Source organism: Bufo bufo, chromosome 3, assembly GCF_905171765.1.
Source record: "Bufo bufo chromosome 3, aBufBuf1.1, whole genome shotgun sequence".
In the NCBI taxonomy this organism is placed as follows: domain Eukaryota; kingdom Metazoa; phylum Chordata; class Amphibia; order Anura; family Bufonidae; genus Bufo; species Bufo bufo.
The window spans coordinates 624,732,525-624,758,519 of record NC_053391.1 but is presented as its reverse complement, the minus strand read 5'-3'; the positions used below and the strand labels follow the sequence as shown (position 1 = coordinate 624,758,519).

At 43.1% G+C, this 25,995-nt stretch overlaps 1 protein-coding gene across 10 annotated transcripts in view; it reads left to right on the top strand.

Annotated features, from left to right (window-relative positions):
- NBEA (neurobeachin) overlaps positions 1 to 25,995 on the top strand; it is a 630,876-nt gene that overhangs the window by 176,276 nt on the left and 428,605 nt on the right. For 6 of the 10 annotated variants that reach the window (XM_040426128.1, XM_040426125.1, XM_040426127.1 and 3 more), the window contains exons 9-13: positions 3,015 to 3,212; positions 5,330 to 5,463; positions 15,276 to 15,384; positions 16,618 to 16,770; positions 17,411 to 17,579. In XM_040426128.1, the coding sequence (XP_040282062.1) occupies positions 3,015 to 3,212; positions 5,330 to 5,463; positions 15,276 to 15,384; positions 16,618 to 16,770; positions 17,411 to 17,579 (763 nt within the window). Of the gene's footprint in view, positions 1 to 3,014; positions 3,213 to 5,329; positions 5,464 to 15,275; positions 15,385 to 16,617; positions 16,771 to 17,410; positions 17,580 to 20,959; positions 21,098 to 25,995 lie in introns of all 10 variants that reach the window. The other 4 variants (XM_040426120.1, XM_040426119.1, XM_040426121.1 and 1 more) reach the window with 1 other exon arrangement.

Below are 25,995 nucleotides of genomic sequence, written 5' to 3'. Positions count from 1 at the left end.
CTTGTTAACACCTGCCGTCCTGGAACATGGGGCCTATCCCCCCCCCCGTCACTGGATGTTTTGACGGGGAGAGGCAGCGGCAACCGTGCGGGAGTGACGCGGGTGCCAGGGAGCTTGGTGAGTATAACCTATATGAGGGGCCCGGGCATTAGGGGGGGTCATTATAGAGGTTAGATAACCCCTTTAAGGTTAGGACTCCACTGTAGCTTCTGGTCGTGTGGCAGTACCTTTAATGTTTCGCCCTGGGAGATAAAGATATAGGAAAAGATTACAACAATAATGTCCATGTGGGAATTTATGAGACTGTGATGTGACTTTTCCCACATTTGAAAACACAGGGGTTTTCCAGGATTTGCCCCTTTTTTTTATTTATTTTTTATTAGACCCCCTAGCATGAGATACCAGATCCTGAAAAACCCCTTAAAGATTGCATGATGGTTTCAGTATTGATTTTACAAAGGTGCTGCTCATGTGTGCCCCATCAGTTCCTTCATATGACCTGATATGTTGATCCAGAGGAAGACTATCCAGAGTTCCAACTAAGCAGGTGCCTATGTATTTTCTCCGGGGGAGGGGGAAATCTTGGCAGTATATGGCATTTGCATATGTCGCCTGGAGCAGCTTTGCCAACAATACATTCCGATAATTGTGGCTGAAAATATTGTTTCTGGTAAGAATCACAGTTCACTTTTCCTAACCCTCTAATGACTTGCTTGTTCCCGGTTGACTAATACGTTCCACAGCGCCACTTGAGAGATGTCAATTTCCTGACTTTTGTGCCTCTCCTCTTCTATTTCTGGTGGGATAATGTACGGATGAAATGCGCAGCGTCCCCGCTCCCGACAAACACATTGCAAGTCAATGAGCTCCTGTTTTAAGCGCTTTCATTGTCTTGCTCGTTGTCTGCATGTAGCTGTCATCCGGCTGCAACATTTTAAAGAAGCGCGTCAAATGGAAATGACAGCTAGCTTTCTGGAAGTCTCTTATCTATTCATGCTCGGACAATTTGACAGGGAAATGTTTTACAGCAGCCGCGTCAGTCATTTCGGGGGCGAGATTTTATAAAGGCAATTAAGTGCTACCACTTGAGGAAAGGGGAAAAGGAGGAATTTCCAGTTAAAACAGTAGTATGTCGTGATGCCGAGTAGACTTCATTCCAGGCTGCTAGCTTAGAGGAATGTCCTGAGGGCACGCAGTTAAGGATCCATGGGAGGCGCGCTCCTCCAAGGCCTTTCCATTAAGTCTGATGGTATTTGTTAATACTGGTAGCTATGCATGTGTAAACAGCCTTCCGAAAATGCTTCAGTTCATCTGACTGTATAAACAGTGCCGGGCCGAGAACTGGGGAAAGAACGTTAGAAGTGTGCCGCTTATTAATGTCTGGTGTTAAGTGCACAAGTTATTCCTGTTCTCTGTGTACGTGCCTTGTCTCAGTCGTATTTTATTTCTTTTATGCACTTATATATCGCTACTATATTCCGCAGCGCTTTACAGACATTAGCATTAAGCTGTCCCCAGTGGGGCTCACAATCTAAGGTCCCTATCAGTGGAGTGTGGGAGGAAACCGGACCACCCGGGGGAAACCCACTCAAACAGAGAACATACAAACTCCATGCAGATGTTGTCCTTGGTTGGATTTGAACCCAGGAGCCCACTAGTGCTAACCACTGAGCCACCGTGCTGGCCTCATGAAGACTGTTGATGCCTACTGTCCTGTATTACGGCCCCTTTACACAGGCTAAACAGGAATTAGCGCTTGTACTTTCAGGTGACAATGGTCCGTCTAGCCCAGGCATGCTCAACCTGTGGCCCTCCAGCTGTGGTAAAACTACAACTCCCACAATGCCTTGCTGAAGGCTGTTCGGGCATGCTGGGAGTTGTAGTTTTGGAACAGCTGGAGGGCCGCAGGTTGAGCATGCCTGGTCTAGGCACTCGGCGTTCACCTTAGTGTTTTCGTCGTTTCTGGATTGTGCTGCACTAATAAGCAAACAGGGTGGGGGACAAACAGTTGTATTAATGATCGTCCATTCCCCATCCAGTACACTGCCCTTTAAAGGGCATCTGTCAGCAGGTTTATCCCTATGACACTGGCTGACCTGTTACATGTGCGCTTGGCAGCTGAAGACATCTGTGTTGGTCCCATGTTCATATGTGTCTGCATTACTGAGAAAAATGAAGTTTTGATATATGCAAATGAGCCTCTAGGAGCAACGGGGGCGTTACCATTACACCTAGAGTCTCTGCAACTGCTGCAACCTCTGCACTTTGATTGACAGGGTCAGGCAGTATAAACGTCATCCGCCTGGCCCTGACTTCTCCTAAAATGCAGAGAGTGCGGCAGTTTCAGAGAGAGCAGAGCCTCTAGGTGTAACCGCAACGCCCCCATTGCTCTTAGAGGGATTGATTGTTATATCGTCGGTCCTTGCTTGTTCTGGGCCCATGTACAAGGAATCTTAAGGCGCATTCACATGCGCTGATAAACAAGCAATTATCGGGGCGCGACCATTCCTTTCCGATAACTGCCGGCTATTTAGTGGAGGTGAAGAGCTTAATACATGCATCAGTCTCGTCCACTGTATGGGGACGAGCGATGGCTACTGCTTTCACTCGTCCTCCTACAGTTTTATTGTTTCTGGGCAGCAGATTGCGGTTCACACAGGACGTTTACCTTCCCAGAAATGATGATGTAATGTGCTGCGCAAAATACGACAAAATTAATTTCACCCGGGATTTCAAAACTCCCATTAAAATGAATGGAGAGCACCAAGCTCATGCACAGTGCGCTCTCCTTCACTTTCGGTCGCCGTTCTAGAGATGGTTGAGGGTCCCTGCGGTGGGACCTGCACCTATCTGACATTGGTGGCATATCTTAGCGATATTCCACCAATGTCTCAGATGAGACAAACCCCTTTAAGGGGTTGAGTGGTTCATTATTTTTCCTGGAGTGTCTTTGTTTCTTGGTCCATATTCTCCTGAATATTCCCCTAACATTTTGCAACCTTCTTTTCGTGCAGAGTACATTCAAGTTCAAATCTGAGAGCGACATACATTTGGCCGAGCACCACAAACAAGTCCTGTATGACGGAAAACTTGCGAGCAGTATAGCATTCACTTACAACGCAAAGGCCACTGATGCCCAGCTCTGCCTTGAATCGTCACCAAAGGAAAATCCCTCCATATTTGTGCATTCTCCCCATGCACTTATGCTACAGGTAAGGCATTGAAATGGCATGTTCTCCTTAGTTCCTGTATATCTTGGATGCCCATAGATCTGTTACCATCTTTTATTTCTGTGGGTGCCTTTGAGCAATCTAATTAGCTGGATGGAATCCTTAGGATAGGTCTTCAATATCAGCACTGGAAATAGTCGCTGGAACTACACAGTTCCTTCCACTATATAATGGACTCCACTACATACACTACAGAATAGCTGACTGTCCGGGGAGTCTAACTCCACTGATATGATATTGATGACATATCCTAAGGAAAAATCCTGGAGAAGACCTTTTGAGTCTGAGCCTTCTACTTGCACTCCTCTCCCACCTTCTTCCTGCGTCAACGCAGATGCTTGGACTTTCTTTCCATTTCTGGCACCCTTACCACCGTTCTGTATGAAGGATCACTATTAAAGGGTTATTGCAGGATTTCCTTCCTTCCTTCCTTCCTTTTTTTTTTTTTTTTTTTTTTTTTATACGCCTTTTCCCTGCCGGATATGTTGCTTGGGAACACGTCACTGCTGCTGCTATTTATTGGATGCAGCGGTGCTCATGATTCCAGTCCATGGTAAAAGTTTACATGCAGGGACCAAAGTCAAGTGAAGGCGGTGGTGGAGCAATGAACTGAGTGGCGGAGAACAGTATGCTTCCTTTCACAGGGTGTGGCGAGATAAAAAAAATTAAAAAAAGGAAAGTCTGAAATAACCCTTTAAGGCTGGCCATCTAGTGTTGCTGACCACTTGTCCCCCTACATCACCCATATACACATGCGCAGTGACGTTTCTGTATTCAGTGCCTCACCGCTGCAGCCAATCACTGTCCTCAGCTGTAGACCTCCAAGGGCAGTGATTGGCTGCAGCAGTCACCTGCTGTATCCAGGTTGTGTTACCGCTGCTGTTTGAAAACAAACTGCATTGGGATTACTGGAGCAGCTCTGCAGAGAACGGCCCTGCAGTTAGGGGGTTAGTACAGTATATGATGTGACAAAGTATTTTAATGATCTTGGACAACCCCCTCTAAGGCTCTGATCTGTCAGATTTTTGCTGCTGTTTGAAGGCGAGGACATCCCTGCTGCACTATTAAGAAAAAGAAAAAACGTAAAAATAACCTTTCACTGTTCCTAGAATAAACTCACAGATAAAGAGCCTTATTTATGATATTATTTTATTTTTAGCTGCTGTTTAGTCATAGGTTTGTTTTTGTTGTTGTCGTCTTTCTTACTGATATGTCATGTACATTGTAAAGGTCTCCTCAGCGCTGTGTTTGTTGCTATTCGGTCATGAGGAGCTCTTTGGAGATCAGAAGTTTAGTTATTTTGTGCTGCTAAACAGGTGACCAGGAAAGCGTTCACGGTATGGTTTTTAGACTATGCCAAGGCTCAGAGGAGGCACATCTGTTGCTCACCGACCCATAACATCACATTCTCAAAATAGCTTCTGCTTCAGACAGACTCATTTTACATCTTGCCGTTCTGCGTGAAGACCAATGACATTTGAAGGATCAGGGAGAGGCTTGCATTGAAGTAAAGGATCATTATTGGTTCTAAAGAACCTCTGAATCAAACTCAAAAAGCTGCCAAATGATACAGTATTACCTCCTTGCACAATTTAAAGATATCATAATGAGATTTCAGAGGAAGAGTTGTTGTCTGGCTCCTTCCAATCTTCCTACTTTCAAGATACCTACGTGCTCTATGACAAACATTTGTAATGCGCTTTTCTCACAGGGACTTAAAGTACAGGGGAAGTTGTGTGGCCTGCGCGACTCCTGGGAAGTCAGTGACTGCCATATAGGCGCTTGACCCCAACACACACTAGGGCCAACTTGCCTATTTGTATGTCTTTGGAGTGTGGGAGGAAACCGGAGAACCCGGAGGAACCCACGCAAACATCGGGAGATCATACAAACTCCATGCAGATGTTGTCCTTGGTCGGATAAGAACCCAGGACCCCAGCACTATGCCACCATGCTGCCCTAGAATGGCATAAAGCTATCTTACTGCTTATACCAACCAGTTAGGTTCCAAAATGGAAGCCATGACTTTGTGGTCTCTTCAATGCGTTGTCTATGTAGTCGTATGTACACTAAAGCTCTTTTTCACCCCTTCCATTTAGGACGTAAAAGCTATAGTAACGCACTCAATACACAGCGCAATCCACTCCATTGGGGGCATCCAGGTTCTCTTCCCACTTTTTGCGCAGTTGGACAATCGACAGCTGAACGACAGTCAGGTGGAAACTACCGTCTGGTAAGAACATTTAGTTTTCTATGTAAATTTTGCTGGTACACATCGTTGCACATTTTCGGATTAGTAATGGGTCGATTCCATCAGAGGTGAAGCTCGAGTTTCTCGGTAAATGGATTGTGAGTTTTTAATTGATTGGTGGTGGCCATTTCATCTAGGGAAGACAATAGATTTTGCAATCTTCTGAGTAAATGCACTCATGGGAATGCATAGCAAACGCTAAGAGATGTTCTAATCGTAAAGGGTTATTGATTTATTTTCAATGCGGCTTTTGAGGATTACCACAGAGAGTCTAGTTTGAGCATATTATGAAGGATTGGAGGTGTGCATTGAGCTGTGCATATCTCTGGCAAGGGAAATGATGATCATATTTTAAGATACGCTTAAAGGTTGTATACTTTATGAGTTCATCAGTTATCCTTTAGCCAGCTGTCTTATTGATAGCTCTCTGGTTTTGACTGGTCCTCTGTCTCTGAAGGACATCTGTTGAGCAGTGGATTTAATCCTGAAGATTTTGCAGGACCACCCTTCATACCTTTTTGACTGTGTGCTAATGAATGCATAAATTATTACATGATAGGGCTTGTCTGCTTCAGAAAACCTGTTTTATTGGTCTGTAGGGATTGGTGAAGCTTGTTGTAGATGACCACCTCTTGGGACGTCCGCATGCTTTGGCTTTAGAACTAGCAGCTTCCACTGACATCATTGGTCTCCAAGTAACTAAAGAGCTTGTCGCTCCACTAGTTAGAAAAGTCACTTCATAATAAGCACATCACAAAGCGTCCTTCTGCTGTGAACCCCAGTAATAAGCTGCAATCGTTAGAGAGACCTGGCGGTAAGTGCTAGGTTTTCCTGCAGCACCTCCACAGGAGAAAACTGAGCATTACACAGTGCCTATTTAAATCAATGTGTTACCGCTGTATTGTAGGACAGGACAGGTCCTCCAGAGCTAGAGACACTCTTTACTGTAACCTACTTTATTCTCTGGCCTACAGCTGAGAATCTTGAACAGGGGACCCCCATTTATTAAAGGGTTTCCTTGGAGTATAATATTGATAACCTATCCTTAGGAGAGATCATCAATATCTGACGGATGGGGGTCTGACTCCTCCCATCCCCATTCCGGTGTCTGCCTTTACCCCTTATGGGATTCAATTTGAAGGAGAGAGCCTGGTGCTCTGCAAATGTACAGAAGCTGACCGCTGTAGAGAGAAAACGGCAGAATTTTTTTTAATAAAGCCCAATAAAAAAATTACTATTACCCCAAAATGCAATAATAATAAAAATTGTCCCCCAAAGGTATCCATAGCCCTTTAACCCCCTTCTCCACTTCCCCTGTACATGTACAGGAGAGGTTGGGACTTTAAAGATGGCGCCCTCTCAGAAACTTAGCGGGTTCCATACCTGCCGTGTATGCTGTTTTACACTGCAGACACCCGTAGCCAATGTCCATGGTAACACAAATCATGGTAATTTAACCCCTTTGATGCCGTGGTCACGATTGATCTGAGCGGTGAAACTCTGTTAGTTCTGGTACCCTAACGGCTTCCCCACAACGTGATCGGGGGAGCCGTTCAGTTGCTGTGGCATCCTCTGAGCCTCATAGGAACACAGTGAATTTCCCTTAGAACATTAGACTACAGAATGTGTTTATTAATAGGAACATTAAAGGGATTGTGCAGAATTAGAAAAGCATGGCTGCCTTCATCTAGAAACAGCGTTATACACAGGGGTGGAATCGCCATAGACTCTACAGGGAAATTTCCCGGTGAGCTGATGTCCAGGGGGCCACCTGGGCCTTCCTCATGGCCGCCGGCTGGGTATATAACGATCTGATGCTTTCAGCATTAATTAATACTAGGAGCGTCAGGTACTTATGCACCTGGCCGGCCTTCACAGCGCGTCTTCAGCGCATCTGTGGCGCGGACGGCAGTGTTTTGTGCTGCTGTATGGTATATGGTTTTGCTGAGGCAGTATTTTGTGCTGTACTGTGGTATTTGGCTTTTTTGGGGCAGTATATTGTGCTGTACTGTAGAATTTGGTTCTGCTGGGGCGGTATTTTGTGCTCCACTGTGGTATTTTGTTCTCTGGGGCAGTATATTGTGCTGCACTGTAGTATTTTGTTCTGCACTGTGGTATTTGGTTCTGCTGGGCCGGTATTTTGTGCTGCACTGTGGTTTTTTTGTTCTGCTGGGGCAGTATTTTGTGCTGTACTGTGGTATATGGTTCTGCTGTGGCGGTATATTGGGCAGCACTGTGGTATTTGGTTCTGCTGGGGGTGGTGTTTTGTGCTCTGCTACAACATGGGGCCACATTTAGTTTTTTTTTCCAGAGCTACGTTAAGTTCACATGTCCGCCTCTGGTTATACACATTTGTGGTATTGCAGGTCCAATGACATAAATTGTGTTCAGTTACTGATCGAAAGCAGCCATGTTTTTCTAATCCTGTAAACCCCTTTAAACATATTATTGTTAAGGGTACGTTCACATCTGCAGATTCATGGATTCGGCAGACTATATGCCAGATCCGGGGAACTCTGGCAGGCTCGGACGCCGGAGATGTGAACGTACCCTTCCATTCAGTATTAGAGGACGTGTTGTATTGTTTATTCAGTAGGCCACCTGCTCTCATCATAGAGAACCCACCACTAGTACCTCAGTGGATTATATGTAATCTGCAGGGAGGCCTGGAAGCAAAGTGTTTAATGTCCCTGCAGTTCCATCACAGGAGAACATTACCTGCCCCTGCTACCTGTTAAAATGAATGGACATGGTGGGTCCTCCAGAATGAGAGATGCTCTTTGCTGGTTATGAATGCTATTCTCTGCTATTGACTCACAAGGTCACATATAAGGTCTAGACACAACCTCATTAACCTCAATCAGCAACATCTCATGTGTGTTTATGGCATCTTACTGCTACTGGGTGAAAATAGTGTGACATATTACAGTTCTGTATACGAACCCTTTAAAGAGGACCTTTCACCTCTCCTGACATTCCTGTTTTTAAAGCTTCATGCATTCCCCATGTAATAACAGTTCTGGAGCATCTATTCCTATGGTTCTATGGTGTGCCATTCTTTTATTATTTCTACTAGAAGTTATGAATGAGCTGCTAGCAGTCTGCAGTAAGGGTACAGAGGGGTGTTACCGGTTGGGGGGGTGTCCCTGCACAGTCTCACTCTATCCAATCAGTGCTGCCATTGTCAGACTGTACAGGGACACACCCACAACTCGTAACACCCCTCTATACCCTTACTGCAGATTGCTAGCAATTCATTCATAACTTCTAGTGGAAATAATAAAGGAATGGCACAACATACCGACATAAGAATAGAGGATCCAGAATTGTTTTTTACACTGGGAATGCATGGGGGAGGTGAAAGGTCCTCAATCCAACATCTCTCAAAACTGGATGGCCTTGGTTACTGCGAGTTCAGATTTTCTGCCAAGTATAATCCATTTCACCAGGTGTAACTATCCAAATATCCTAGAAAGCGTTACAAATACAGCTGATTGGAAGGACTGAGCAGGTTCTAGTCACCCTGTGCCCACGTGTCCTCATCCACTATTAAATATAGAGACTGTAGATTAATTTTCCACTGATATTAAGCCTCAGTGTACTTTATATATAAGGATTCCCTTGTAGTAGAAAACCGTACAATTTAAAACCGCACCACTCCCTGTTCAACAGTCCGTCACAGACTGCAAAGCTTCTGGTTGGTGTTTTTTTTTTTTTTTTTTCTTCTTTTCATTTTGAAAAATCTGATTAATTGTACAGAACACATTCTGCTGCTTTAGAGTTTTAGAAACAGACTGTTTGCTATGGATACACAACCTAATTACCGTCTTGTTGTCAGACAGCAAGGCCTTAGCATGCATCCTAGTTTGGCCTTCTTAGGTCTTTTTATCGTTCTGTAGGAAGGTTTAGCTAACCTATTTCCATCCCAAAAATAACCATAAAATAGCATTTACTGATTTGGTGTGATAGTGTATGTATATATATATATATGTATATATATATATATATATATGTATATATATATATATATATATGTATGTATATATATATACAGTACAGACCAAAAGTTTGGACACACCTTCTCATTCAAAGAGTTTTCTTTATTTTCATGGCTATGAAAATTGTAGATTCACACGGAAGGCATCAAAACTATGAATTAACACATGTGGAATTATATACATAACAAACAAGTGTGAAACAACTGAAAATATGTCATATTCTAGGTTCTTCAAAGTAGCCACCTTTTGCTTTGATTACTGCTTGGCACACTCTTGGCATTCTCTTGATGAGCTTCAAGAGGTAGTCCCCTGAAATGGTTTTCACTTCACAGGTGTGCCCTGTCAGGTTTAATAAGTGGGATTTCTTGCCTTATAAATGGGGTTGGGACCATCAGTTGCGTTGAGGAGAAGTCAGGTGGATACACAGCTGATAGTCCTACTGAATAGACTGTTAGAATTTGTATTATGGCAAGAAAAAAGCAGCTAAGTAAAGAAAAACGAGTGGCCATCATTACTTTAAGAAAAGAAGGTCAGTCAGTGAGCCGAAAAATTGGGAAAACTTTGAAAGTAAGGGCTATTTGACCATGAAGGAGAGTGATGGGGTGCTGCGCCAGATGACCTGGCCTCCACAGTCACCGGACCTGAACCCAATCAAGATGGTTTGGGGTGAGCTGGACCGCAGAGTGAAGGCAAAAGGGCCAACAAGTGCTAAGCATCTCTGGGAACTCCTTCGAGACTGTTGGAAGACCATTTCAGGGGACTACCTCTTGAAGCTCATCAAGAGAATGCCAAGAGTGTGCAAAGCAGTAATCAAAGCAAAAGGTGGCTACTTTGAAGAACCTAGAATATGACATATTTTCAGTTGATTCACACTTGTTTGTTATGTATATAATTCCACATGTGTTAATTCATAGTTTTGATGCCTTCATAGTCATGAAAATAAAGAAAACTCTTTGAATGAGAAGGTGTGTCCAAACTTTTGGTCTGTACTGTATGTATGTGTGTGTGTGTGTGTGTGTGTGTGTATATATGTGTGTATGTATGTATGTATTAGGCTACTTTCACACTAGCGTTCTGCTGTCCGCTCGTGAGCTCCGTTTGAAGGGGCTCACGAGCGGAGCAGAACGCTTCCGTCCAGCCCTGATGCAGTCTGAATGGATGCGGATCCGCTCAGACTGCATCAGTCTGGCGGCGTTCAGCCTCCGCTCCGCTCGCCTCCGCACGGCCAGGCGGACAGCTGAACGCTGCTTGCAGCGTTCGGGTGTCCGCCTGGCCGTGCGGAGGCGTGCGGATCCGTCCAGACTTACAATGTAAGTCAATGGGAACGGATCCGCTTGAAGATGACACCATATGGCTCAATCTTCAAGCGGATCCGTCCCCTATTGACTTTACATTGAAGTCTGAACGGATCCGCTCAGGCTACTTAGTTATTAATGCAGACGGATCCGTACTGAACGGAGCCTCCGTCTGCATTAATATGATCGGATCCGTTCAGAACGGATCCGATCAAGCGCAAGTGTGAAAGTAGCCTAAGTGTGTGTGTATGTATGTATGTATGTATGTGTGTGTGTGTGTATATATATACTGTATATATAAAATATTTCCTTACAGTGATGTTGGCATTCTTCAGTTTTGTTTCTGATGCCTGCCGCTTTGTTGACTGTCTGTCTCTTGTAAATCAGTTTCTCAGCCATTGATTCAGTTAATGATAGACTTTTGACTCTATTCACACTGCGTTTGGGAGAAATCTCCCAGTGTATGCCTAAATGTAACGCCTCATCATCAGGGCCAGTATGGCATTAAAAAGCAGCCTAAGCTGCACACAAACACCACCCTCCTACATAACAATTTTCGTTGCCTCCACTTATGTTGTGATAAATAGTGGCATGTAGGGCAGACTGGATCAGACTTTGCTGAATTTGGTCAGGCTCCTCTCTACTCACTAAATGAGTAAACCACACCATTCATGCAAGAAGGGAAATAAGTTGTCAAGGACAGTTGTCACCTCCCCGCCTAAATGGCAGCGCCATACACATGCCACAGTGCATCACAGATACCTCCCCAGAAGACCCAAATAGCACAGTGCACCACATCATAGCTTTCCTGCAGTGCCAATTAAATAGCTTGGTGTGGCACCATGGACAGCAGCATTGTCCCCCTTCCTACCCCTCTCCCACTGGCGGTAGCATTGACCTCTTTCAAACCTCTCTCCCACTGGCAACAACAATGATCTCTTTCCCTCCTCTGTCCCAATGAAAGCAGCATTGATCTCTTTCCTATCTCTTTCTCACTGGCAGCAACAATGATCTCTTTCCCTACTCTCTCCCACTGGAAACAGCACCTTTCTCCTTCCCACTTCTCTCCATGGCAATATTGGCCCCCTTCTTCTGCCTCTCCCCCCTGGCAACAAGATTTTCCATTGAACCATACTTCCCCAATGGTAGTAACACTTTTCCCATCCTCATCCCTCCCAGACTAACAGGAGCACAGATGTGCTAGAGGTGTAGGGAGAGCTCTCTAGCCTTCTCTCAAATCAGCTTGCCAGAAATCTATCCAGTAGGACCGATTATATGTTCAAACCTGTCTGAAATATGCCACTGGTATACCTTACAGTGGCATATACTGTCCATAGGATCCTATGATGTTTTTTTGCAAGATGCCTCTGCAACGAAAGTTTTTATCAGCTACATTTTGTAGTATGCCTGCCAAAGGGACCAAATTTTGGCATACTTCTGATAAATTAAGCTCTATGGAGTTGATTAATATATGCAGTGGGATCTTCTCTTGGTATGTACACCAATTATAGTAGGAAAGCTCCATGTTGACATTGTGAGCCTCCATTGGTGTTCCTCTACTTTTGACAGCAACAATAGTGCATTGGAACCAGGACATTTTTCCATTATAGGAAGAGCATTACTGATGACATTAAACAATTGAAATGAAACAATTGACAGTTTTTGAGAAGATAATTCAAAAGTGGCCACCAATATGGCTGTAGTTTCCTATCACAGTGAAATAGCAGGTGAATAGATTATTATAAAAGTTTCGCTACTGCCCTTATTTTGGTTTTTCGGTAGAAATTCAAGTGGAGAATCTCATATCCAAGTTCTAAAGAACTTACTTTTAGGTTCCAGCATGAAAATATCTAGAAGACCATCTAAGGTATTCCAAAGCTGGATATATCCTTCAGAAGGTGAAATATCAAAAACTATACTCTGTCGTTCACAGGCTCTTTAAATAATGAACATACTGAACCGAAAAATGGCCTCTGTCCTTGTGTATAAATAGAAGCGTCTAGCCGCCCTGCAGGGTCTGCCTCACTCGTATATTTAATAGAAGTTTTTCGAGACCTTCTTTAATATAATATGAGAAATATCAAAACTCTGATGTAACAAATCTCTCTGAGGGCTTGAGGCAGAGGCTTTTCAAATGCTTTATATGAACTTTCTGTTCATTGCTTTTTCTTCCCAAGGAAATCGCTTCATTCTCATGGAGGCTGAATAATCTTCTTAGCCGTGAGAGCACCACAGTTACAGAAATGTGACGGATTATTGGGGGTATAATGTTGAATTTTGCCGTTGCAAATGGGTTCTTTAAAGTGCTTAGTGAACACATGGTGCTAAATCCATTCTAAAATTGCATACTTTTAAGAAGAATTAATTTAGTATTTGCAGACATGTAAAAAGCGGCCTGTTTCGTTACCGGCATTAGGATTTGGGATAATAGACAAAGATCAGATGGTATTGAGTATTTCCATTATGTTCGCTCCCCAAGCTCTCATTCTCGGTGTCCATGGGAGAAATGAGGCAATGTTCTTTGTGGGCTAATTGAATATATTTAAGTTCTAATTTTTCCATTGATTCCACTTGAGGTCTCTTCTTTTCCTTAATGTTATACAGCACTATAGTACATCCTGTAGATCAGGGTTCCTCAACTCCGGTCCCCGGGACCCACCTGCCGGTCATGTTTTCAGGATTTCCTTAGTATTGAGCAGGTGATATAATTAGTGTCAATGCATTAGATATTCATTAGGTGGCCCTGAGTACTGGAGTTGAGGAACACTGCCATAGATGATCTTGGTCATTTAAAGAAGAAATCACACAACATTTTTTTTATTCTATGACCTAAATGTTTATTCTTGGACCTGTTAGAAAAGAACATGATGTAAACTGTAGTGAAGGTAATGTTCTTACAGTGACTGTATTTGTGAGTTATAACCTACCTTCTGCTCCTCAACTGTGTCATGTGACCAACACTCTGACTCTGCAAGTAACGCAGCATCTTATGTGTTGACAGTAAGCCAGTTCTCTATGTATTCCTATAGGAATCTCAATGTCCTTATCATAGGAATGAGTAGAGAAGTAACTTCCTGTCCTGTGTCAGTTGGAGATCAAAGTGCTGGTCACATGATACAGCTGAGGATCAGAAAGGAGGTTATAACTTACAAATACAGTCACTGGTAAGAACATTACCTTCACTACAGTTTACATCATGTTCTTTTCTAACAGGTCCAAGAATAAACATTTTTGTGGGAGTGCTACTTTAAAATATTCCATTTATTAATCTAGAGATTTTTATAAGACCTCATGCACGCAACCTTTTCTATTTTGCGGACTGCAAATCACAGATGCACAAAATACGGGTGCCTTCCACATTTTTTTTTATGGACCCTTTGACTTCAATGTGTTCGTGGTCCACCTTTTTCAGACCAAAATAAGACATGTTCTATAATATGCAGAACAGACATACCGATGCGGTAGTGTGCATGAGGCCTTAGTCATTTTACTTAATCATTAATTACATGGTTGAGCCTCTGTTAACATGTGCATTAAAATTTCTGTTCTTTTGCTCAGTTATACTGTATAGTAGCAGATTACGAAAATAACGGAAATGCTGGATCCATCATATGCAGAACATGAAAGGCACCTGATGGACTCCATTGACCATAATAGTGCCTTCCAGGTTTCTTTGAGGGAATTTAGCATTTTACTGGACAAAATAACACAGCATGGGGCTCTATGGGGCAGATTATTAATGGATTATGAAGTTGCAATCAATATGGTTGCATTTCCTGCAATACCCTCTACAGTCATTTTTCAGATCTTCTATGGATCTACACTCTGCACACCCAGCTTTCCGAGGCGAGCGGATCAGAAACTAAGTAACACGGCACTGAGATGAGCGCATGGTGGGGGTTTCAGTACCTGGAACCCCATCAATCAAAACTTCTGACATACCAAAAGTATTTAGATTTAGGTTCCCTTTCAAGTAAAAAAGAAATAATTGGAAAAATGTGGCCTTATCACTAACTTCTGATGTACTAGGATGTGCTTGTTTTTAAGGTTTGCTTTAAAATCCTTTTCTGGGCTTGTCCGAGATTCTTATCTTGATGGCCTATCCTAAGGACAGGTCATCAATATCCGCTTGGTGGATGTCCGACTCCTGGCACCCCTGCCAATCAGATTTTGGAAAAGGCAGCAGTGCTCCATTGATTGCTGCACCCTCTTCCTAAGCAGTGATGTCTCATGGCCTTAGGCGCAGCTCAGTCCCATGTAGGTGAATGCGGCTGAGATGCAATACCATGCATAGCGGCTATACAATGGACGGTGCTGTGCTTGGTAAGCTGATAGGCCATGGTGCTCGAGGACCCCTGCCAATCTGATACTGATAAACCACCCTTGCTCTGTGATTAAAAAAATAATAAATAATATGTAAAGCAAAAATCTGGCAGCATCCACATGGCGTATCCACATGGGTGCATTGACTGTATTGAATATGAACCCTCTGTCATTTCAGTGCAACACTCCTGGCTTTCCTGGTGGAGCTGCTGAAGAGTTCGGTGGCCATGCAGGAACAGATGTTGGGTGGGAAAGGCTTTTTAGTCATCGGCTACCTCTTGGAAAAGGTAAGATGTTGTATCACAGACTTTTCTAACCGCTCCAGCTATATTGTAAGACAGCTTCACCATTTCTATGAAATCTTGCGTAGCATCTGTGGGTGTCACCTACATTCGCAGTTATTAGATCGTCTCTAGCGGCAAATCCTCCTTATTCCATATTCTGTAAAATGATCCTGGAAATTAAACCCAGTTAACATGAGGGAACGTGTGCCTCATTCTAATGTAGGGTTTCCGGTGTGTGATTCCATAGGATTTGCATGTGCTCAGTAACATTATACCACGGGGCAGCGGCTGATAAGAGATTGAGCTATGGATTACAGATGACATTTTTAAAGAGTTTTCTTATAAAGGGACTCAGTCAGTGACTGTGGAAAAAAAGGTGTATTACTGTTTCAGCAAATCTGTTCTTCACAGGATCTTCAGGATCTCTGCTTGCAGTCATTTCGTTAAAAATGTTATCATTTACGTTCAGGGAATAATAAAATCAGTGCTAAATATTCCGCTCTCCAGTGCAGGTTGTGCTCCTGATTGACTTGCTAGGCAGATTGCTATTTTACCGCAAGGGAGGCTGCACCAGAGCTCTGTAAAAGAGATTCTTAAAATTTCACTTATAAGGGAGGTAGATTGGTTCCACATGACGACATGCCCACGAACGTGTGCCGGTGGGGCCCGTGCTGCGGACCGCAAATTGCACCGTCCGCACCACAAAAAAGTAGTTCTTCCTTGGGGTTCTGTGTCTCCGTTCCACGTCGCACCTTTCAGATTGCGGACCCATTCAAGTGAATGGGTCCGCATCCGTGGCGCGGTGCACCCGCTGTTTGCAGGCCGCAATACGGGCTTGGCCGGCACACGTTTTTGTGCATTAACCCTAACTTGGGATTCCGGTTGTGTGTGGAGCAGTGTGAAAATGTGTATTAATTAGTGTTTCCTACAATGGTTAAAGCTTCTATGTGAATAATCTCTTCAGTTTTTTCAGGTGGTAGTTTGTGTACTGGTTCTCCTTGAGGAGATCCTGCTGGTGTATGGAGACTTATGTATGTGCCGTGCTCCATGGGAAAAAAGTATGCAAATTAGCTTTCTTATATCTGTCAAACCAGAGAGTCCTCTACAAGGAAGAGCTATCCATCTGTGTAGACAGCTGTTTTGGGGTTCTCACCACTAGTATTCGTATACCGTATATGAGTTTCTATGATGTCCCGTCCTAGAGCTAAGGTTTGTAATGTTGTGTTTTTTTTGCAGTCCTCTAGGGTTCACATAACTAGAGCGGTACTGGAGCAATTCCTGTCATTTGCGAAATACCTGGATGGATTGTCTCACGGGGCACCTTTACTAAAGCAGCTGTGTGATCATATCCTCTTCAACCCTGCCATCTGGATCCACACTCCAGCCAAGGTACTGCACCCTCCAGTCTTGTATTATCTTAGTATAAAGTCAGTCAGCGCAGAGGCACAGGCCTCTTAATAAACTTGGCAGTCCATGCGCTAGAAATGTATATTTATGCCACCTATGAGTTGGCGTAGATTAGAATTATCCTTTACTCCAGGAAGACGTAAATGATAGTAAATCTGTTGGGCTGTGGTAGGCTACAACCCCTCCAGCTAAGCCCCACTCACTTTTACAGCCCCTCTTAAAAAGTGATGGAAAGTCGCAAATTATGGCTGAGATATGGCATGTGCCAGAATTTAAGATTTTTATTATTTTTTATATTTTTTTTTATGTCACAGTAGCTTCAGAAACTCCATTTAAATGATGGACAGAAACCTGAAGGGCCCATTATAAGTCTGTCACAATTGGTGTCTCGTATTACAAATCCAGCACTTCTATCGGTTGCGTTGTTCCGCTCTTATGACGGAGAAGAATGATGGAGTAGACTGACAGACTTGAATAGTGTCCGTTATTTGAACTCTCGCCATCCACTACTCCCCGGTCACAGGGATCCCCAGAATTTTACATTTTAGTGCAAAGAAAAAAACATTTTATTAAAACCGGTACAAGCTCTTTGTCATTGAATGCACTTTTTTGTGGTCTCCAGGTGCAGCTTTCACTATACACCTACTTATCAGCTGAGTTTATCGGCACTGCCACAATATACACCACCATCCGAAGGGTGGGAACAGTATTACAGCTAATGCACACGCTGAAATATTACTACTGGGTTGTGAATCCTGTGGACAGTAGCGGGATCAATCCTAAGGGTCTTGGTAAGTAATAATGTCTACAATGTGTTCTTTTCTCTTAGACCTGTATTTTATGGAATGACATTTTGCAGTGTTTCTGTACAGTAGCTATCAGTCTTCCAGTTCACACTGGCATTTAGGCTTACAGATGTGACCAATCCGTTTTTTTTTTTTTTGTTTTTTTTCTGGTTTCTAATGCTGCTTTAGCATCCACGGTAATGTTCTTCCACCATACATACACGGTCCAGCGTGAAGGTGTTAAGTCACTACCAGTCACCTCTGGGTGCTACTTATCTCCTTTGAAAAGAAATAGGAACAGGTGTTGAAATTCAACGTGTCCAGTCCTTCTTTCCCCTCTACAGCATCTGTCAGGGTAAATTCACATTAGGTGGTTGGTCGGTTCTACTGAATTTTGCGGGTTCAGCCGACCTTAATCTAATATATAAAGGCACCTTAAATGTTTATCCCAGAAATGTATTTATCACCTATCCATGGAAAGATTGGATCTTGGGGGTCCGACCACTGTGGCTCCCAGTGATGCCACGAGCAGAGGATGTGGTAGTTCCCTCTCTAAATGGATATGTAATACGTATGTTGGTTCACCTCTCCATTCACTACTATGGTGTAGACAGCTCTCCATCAGTCCCATAGAAGTAAACAAAGCAGTGGACCGACCTGTACAATGCTGCTCTATTCAGAGAGGGGACCCCCTGTTCTCGTGATTACCTCGGACCCCCCACAATCTGAGACTTATCACCTGTCTTATATATATATATATATATATATATATATATACACTGCTCAAAAAAATAAAGGGAACACTTAAACAAGACAATGTAACTTCAAGTCAATCACACTTCTGTGAAATCAAACTGTCCACTTAGGAAGCAACACTGAGTGACAATCAATTTCACATGCTGTTATGCAAATGGGATAGACAACAGGTGGAAATTATAGGCAATTAGCAAGACACCCCCAATAAAGGAGTGGTTCTGCAGGTGGTAACCACAGACCATTTCTCAGTTGCTATGCTTCCTGGCTGATGTTTTGGTCACTTTTGAATGCTGGCGGTGCTTTCACTCTAGTGGTAGCATGAGACGGAGTCTACAACCCACACAAGTGGCTCAGGTAGTGCAGCTTATCCAGGATGGCACATCAATGCGAGCTGTGGCAAGAAGGTTTGCTGTGTCTGTCAGCGTAGTGTCCAGAGCATGGAGGCGCTACCAGGAGACAGGCCAGTACATCAGGAGAGGTGGAGGAGGCCGTAGGAAGGCAACAACCCAGCTGCAGGACCGCTACCTCTGCCTTTGTGCAAGGAGGAACAGGAGGAGCACTGCCAGAGCCCTGCAAAATGACCTCCGGCAGGCCACAAATGTGCATGTGTCTGCTCAAACGGTCAGAAACAGACTCCATGAGGGTGATATGAGGTCCCGACGTCCACAGGTGGGGGTTGTGCTTACAGCCCAACACCGTGCAGGACGTTTGGCATTTGCCAGAGAACACCAAGATTGGCAAATTCGCCACTGGCGCCCTGTGCTCTTCACAGATGAAAGCAGGTTCACACTGAGCACATGTGACAGACGTGACAGAGTCTGGAGACGCCGTGGAGAACGTTCTGCTGCCTGCAACATCCTCCAGCATGACCGGTTTGGCATTGGGTCAGTAATGGTGTGGGGTGGCATTTCTTTGGAGGGCCGCACAGCCCTCCATGTGCTCGCCAGAGGTAGCCTGACTGCCATTAGGTACCGAGATGAGATCCTCAGACCCCTTGTGAGACCATATACTGGTGCGGTTGGCCCTGGGTTCCTCCTAATGCAAGACAATGCTAGGCCTCATGTGGCTGGAGTGTGTCAGCAGTTCCTGCAAGACGAAGGCATTGATGCTATGGACTGGCCCGCCCGTTCCCCAGACCTGAATCCAATTGAGCACATCTGGGACATCATGTCTCGCTCTATCCACCAACGTCACATTGCACCACAGACTGTCCAGGAGTTGGCAGATGCTTTAGTCCAGGTCTGGGAGGAGATCCCTCAGGAGACCGTCCGCCACATCATCAGGAGCATGCACAGGCGTTGTAGGGAGGTCATACAGGCACGTGGAGGCCACACACACTACTGAGCCTCATTTTGACTTGTTTTAAGGACATTACATCAAAGTTGGATCAGCCTGTAGTGTGTTTTTCCACTTTAATTTTGAGTGTGACTCCAAATCCAGACCTCCATGGGTTAAAAATTTGATTTCCATTTTTTAATTTTTGTGTGATTTTGTTGTCAGCACATTCAACTATGTAAAGAACAAAGTATTTCAGAAGAATTTTTAATTAACTCGGATCTAGGATGTGTTATTTTTGTGTTCCCTTTATTTTTTTTTTTTATATATATATATATATATTACACTCAGACACATGGAAAAATCCAGTTTATTAATGCAAAAAGATAAAAAGCCATACACACAGACAACAGTGTCTTTGCTTTCAAATCATTGCGTACAGACCCTTACTCATGTCATAATGATGTAACAGAGGCAGTACTCATATATAACATAAAGCAGCCAATCACACTCCTGTCTCTCATATCTTTGCAAACCCAAGAAAAAACTGGACTATGCAATAAAAAGAACATTTTGTGTGTGTGTGTGTGTGTGTATATGTATATGTGTATATATATATATATATGTGTATGTATATATATATATATATATATATATATATATATATACATATACATATACATATATACACATATACATATATACACACGCACACTATCTAGAAGTTTCTCTATTCAAGTTTTCTTCTGTGATGAGGTTTTCATAACTCTTGTAACAAAGTGTTCATATATATATATATATATATATATATATATATTTATATAATTTTATACTTTTGTAACTATATGGACTTTGCCTCCATGTAGCTGCGACCCTCAGAATTTCTTCTCTTGGACTGAATGTCTAAAACTGGAGAACCTCTTAATTGCTGTGAACCCATGGTGCATCTTCTACATTGGGAGCTACCATGCCTTTTCCTGAGCATCTAATATCCGCAAGCACCGCCATCTGCTCGGTTCTTGGTGTCTTGCCTTACATGCTGTTGTTTCTTTGAGAATAAAATATCGTACATTGTTTCGTAATGCTCAAGGGATACTGGGTATCAAAAATGTGTTGTGCTGTTTGCTTTTCTGTCCTACAGAAGTGTGGGGAAAAAAAACTAACATAAAAGAAGCAGAAAGTGAAGATTAGTCTTATGAGTCTTTAGAAATGAAAGCGTGGGCTGTTCTCCTAGATCTTTTATCTGTGCAGACAGCTTGACGTTAGAAAACCTCTGTCTGAATTGTGTTGAGCAGTCATCGGTTCTTACTTTGTGTCATAGGCAATGATAATACCATGCTTTTTGCTTGTGTTAGGGTTGATGTCCCAAAGCCCAAATCCTGAAATGTCAGCGTTTCCTCCAGATCATGACACCCTAGCGATCATTCATGTAAGGAGTCATGATCCAGAGAAACAATGCAAGGAGAAACCCTGTCATCTTTGCAGAACTTCAGGTAAGTAAGAATTGGTTGCCAGGGGTTTGATCATAACACAAGTCACTGAGTTTACTCCCCGTGTATCACCGTTTGGCTTTGGCTCTTGATTATTTCAGTTGCGTTCAGGGGCGGATATAAAATATGCAACCACAGAGGGGCCTTGAACACAAGGTGGCTACTGCTTACTTTAAAGGATTCACAGTACTCCCTACTGTCTGTCAGATCTCAGTTAAGGAGCTATGCTCATCCCCATCCATGACTCTATTTTCTGGTCCCCGCTGTCAGGAAATTGGCAGGTGGAAAACAAGGGGCCCATATTCAGTTTTGGAAAAAGGGCCCTTTGTTGATGTAGTCTGAAGTGTTTCAGAAGAGTTTTTACAATCTGTGACATAAGGTTTCTCATGCTGTACTGAGTGCTATAAGCTCATGGATCCCCCCACCCTGCTGTTATATTCTTACTTTAGAAATGGCATTACATGATGCCATTAAGATGAAATATAGTCCATGTAATGCAAAGGCAGCTTGTTTCCACCAAAATGGGAGCCACTCTCTGTTCTGGCTCATATAGAGGGGATGGGGGAGGGGTGGGGGGTCAGTGCTGAACAGGGGAGAGGTCCTGGTGCAATGCTCACACATTGTGCTGGTAGATGGATATTCCCCAATCTCCGTGCTCTGTTAAAGGGAGTGTCATCTTTTAGATATAGTGTACAGTAGGAGCAGAATGGCTCCAAGGTTTGGGTCTTTCAGTTCAGTCGTTGAATGAATTAAGGTCTTAAAATACATGACCATGAATGTTGGTAGTGGTACACTCCTTCTATATTGATAGTCTAGCCGTCCAATGTGTAGTGGTTGTCCTCTCCTTCTATATTGATGGTCTAGCCGTCCAATGTGTAGTGGTTGTCCACTCCTTCTATATTGATGGTCTAGCCGTCCAATGTGTAGTGGTTGTCCACTCCTTCTATATTGATGGTCTAGCTGTCCAATGTGTAGTGGTTGTCCACTCCTTCTATATTGATGGTCTAGCCGTCCAATGTGTAGTGGTTGTCCACTCCTTCTATATTGATGGTCTAGCCGTCCAATGTGTAGTGGTTGTCCACTCCTTCTATATTGATGGTCTAGCCGTCCAATGTGTAGTGGTTGTCCACTCCTTCTATATTGATGGTCTAGCCTTAGGATGCAGTAGGTCCTGCACTCCTGGTGATTGGCTTTTCTGGAGTAGCTCTGGTGCTGGAACTATACAGCTCCGTCCAATGTGTAGTGGATTGAGCAGCACTGCTTCCACTGAAGCTTCAGTACCCAGCTCCATCCACTACACAATAGATGGATCTGTGAAGTTCCGACACCAGAGCTACTCCATAAAAGCTGATCAGTGGGGCGTGGCGGGCATCAAACCCCCACCATTAAGATATCCCGAGGATAGGCCATCAATAACCCTTTTAAAGTTTCTGTCTTTTATAGGTAGATTACATTTTATTTTTCTTACATTTGACGCTCGACCACCTTTTACACAATTTCACTTTTCAAAATGACGTTACCTTAACTAATACTTATGTTTTCTAAAGAATAATATTCCTGCCATTTTCATTCAGATGCACAAAATGGCTTCTTCCATGCTTTGGAGGCAGGTTTCAAATGTAGATGGATTTGATCGCTTTACCTGTATTCACTTGCAGGATTTGGATGAACGCCTATGTTAATAACAGGATTCATATCTGCTGCTCTCACGTATTTAGCCAAACAAGCACATCATTTCTTGTAAAATGGATATTCCAAGTAAAAGCAAATATAAATCTCTTCAGTGGTAATCACGGGCGCTCCCGCCACCGCCAGAGCAATTGCCAGTGCATACAAATGCCGTACTTTCTTCCCTCTGCCTCCGCTTGTATCAGGACAGAGCAGTCATTGCCCTCCCGACACTCGCTCACTTCTCACACAATGCAATTGTTGTTGCTGATAAATTTGGGGAAATGTCGTATTGACATTCATAGGACGTTCCCACAATTGTTCCTGTTATGAGAATATTTTACCGTTATTTGCTTTTTTAAGCCCAGGCACAAGAAGCCACTGCAGGATATTGTCCTGTTTTCACCCTCCAGACATTGCACGGCAAAGTACGGTAGGAACTGTATAGTCACATGGAACCTGTCACAAGTTTTTAGTCCCCAAAGACTTACCAGGGTTATATACTTGATGAGAATAGGATTTTAAAGATGCTTTCCTTTGCTAAATTATATTTTACATAAAATTGTAAAATATTGCATTGTATGGTAATTACCACTAAAGAGTCATGGAGGTGGCGTCACTATTCTGAAGAGTCATGCAGTCCAGTCTCCAAATCCACCCTTGCGGACTTGATTGACACCCTCCCGGCCACTGAACCTCACTACTAACCTCTACATAATCCCGTGAATGCTCAGTGCACTGATGAAGCTGGACAGAAAACATGTGTGACAGCTTTTCTTTAACCACTTCAGCCCCCAGTGCTTAAACACCCTGAAAGACCAGGCCACTTTTTACACTTCTGACCTACACTACTTTCACCGTTTATTGCTCGGTCATGCAACTTACCACCCAAATGAATTTTACCTCCTTTTCTTCTCACTAATAGAGCTTTCATTTGGTGGTATTTCTTTGCTGCTGACATTTTTACTTTTTTTGTTATTAATCGAAATTTTACGATTTATTTGCAAAAAAATGACATTTTTCACTTTCAGTTGTCAAATTTTGCAAAAAAAACTACATCCATATATAAATTTTGCTCTAAATTTATTGTTCTACATGTCTTTGATAAAAAAAAAATGTTTGGGTAAAAAAAAAAATGGTTTGGGTAAAAGTTATAGCGTTTACAAACTATGGTACAAAAATGTGAATTTCCGCTTTTTGAAGCAGCTCTGACTTTCTGAGCACCTGTCATGTTTCCTGAGGTTCTACAATGCCCAGACAGTACAAACACCACACAAATGACCCCATTTCTGAAAGTAGACACCCTAAGGTATTCACTGATGGGCATAGTGAGTTCATAGAACTTTTTATTTTTTGTCACAAGTTAGCGGAAAATGATGATTTTTTTTTTTTCTTACAAAGTCTCATATTCCACTAACTTGTGACAAAAAATAAAAAGTTCTATGAACTCACTATGCCCATCAGCGAATACCTTGGGGTCTCTTCTTTCCAAAATGGGGTCACTTGTGGGGTGTTTGTACTGTCTGGGCATTGTAGAACCTCAGGAAACATGACAGGTGCTCAGAAAGACAACTTTTCCCATTTTTTTTATACAAAGTTGGCATTTGACCAAGATATTTATCTCACCCAGCATGGGTATATGTAAAAAGACACCCCAAAACACATTCCCCAACTTCTCCTGAGTACGGAGATACCAGATGTGTGACACTTTTTTGCAGCCTAGGTGGGCAAAGGGGCCCATATTCCAAAGAGCACCTTTCGGATTTCACAGGTCATTTTTTACAGAATTTGATTTCAAACTCCTTACCACACATTTGGGCCCCTAGAATGCCAGGGCAGTATAACTACCCCACAAGTGACCCCATTTTGGAAAGAAGACACCCCAAGGTATTCCGTGAGGGGCATGGCGAGTTCCTAGAATTTTTTATTTTTTGTCACAAGTTAGTGGAAAATGATGATTTTTTATTTTTTTTCCATACAAAGTCTCATATTCCACTAACTTGTGACAAAAAATAAAAACTTCCATGAACTCACTATGCCCATCAGCGAATACCTTGGGGTGTCTTCTTTCCAAAATGGGGTCACTTGTGGGGTAGTTATACTGCCCTGGCATTCTAGGGGCCCAAATGTGTGGTAAGGAGTTTGAAATCAAATTCTGTAAAAAATGACCTGTGAAATCCGAAAGGTGCTCTTTGGAATGTGGGCCCCTTTGCCCACCTAGGCTGCAAAAAAGTGTCACACATCTGGTATCTCCGTACTCAGGAGAAGTTGAGGAATGTGTTTTGGGGTGTCTTTTTACATATACCCATGCTGGGTGAGATAAATATCTTGGTCAAATGCCAACTTTGTATAAAAAAATGGGAAAAGTTGTCTTTTGCCAAGATATTTCTCTCACCCAGCATGGGTATATGTAAAATGACACCCCAAAACACATTCCCCACCTTCTCCTGAGTACGGAGATACCAGATGTGTGACACTTTTTTGCAGCCTAGGTGGGCAAAGGGGCCCATATTCGAAAGAGCACCTTTCGGATTTCACAGGTCATTTTTTACAGAATTTGATTTCAAACTCCTTACCACACATTTGGGCCCCTAGAATGCCAGGGCAGTATAACTACCCCACAAGTGACCCCATTTTGGAAAGAAGAGACCCCAAGGTATTCGCTGATGGGCATAGTGAGTTCATGGAAGTTTTTATTTTTTTTCACAAGTTAGTGGAATATGAGACTTTGTATGAAAAATAAAAAAAATCAAAAAAAAAAAATCATCATTTTCCACTAACTTGTGACAAAAAATAAAAAATTCTAGGAACTTGCCATGCCCCTCACGGAATACCTTGGGGTGTCTTCTTTCCAAAATGGGGTCACTTGTGGGGTAGTTATACTGCCCTGGCATTTTCCAGGGGCCCTAATGTGTGGTAAGTAGGTAAATGACCTGTGAAATCCGAAAGGTGCTCTTTGGAATGTGGGCCCCTTTGCCCACCTAGGCTGCAAAAAAGTGTCACACATCTGGTATCTCCGTACTCAGGAGAAGGTGGGGAATGTGTTTTGTGGTGTCATTTTACATATACCCATGCTGGGTGAGAGAAATATCTTGGCAAAAGACAACTTTTCCCATTTTTTTATACAAAGTTGGCATTTGACCAAGATATTTATCTCACCCAGCATGGGTATATGTAAAAAGACACCCCAAAACACATTCCTCAACTTCTCCTGAGTACGGAGATACCAGATG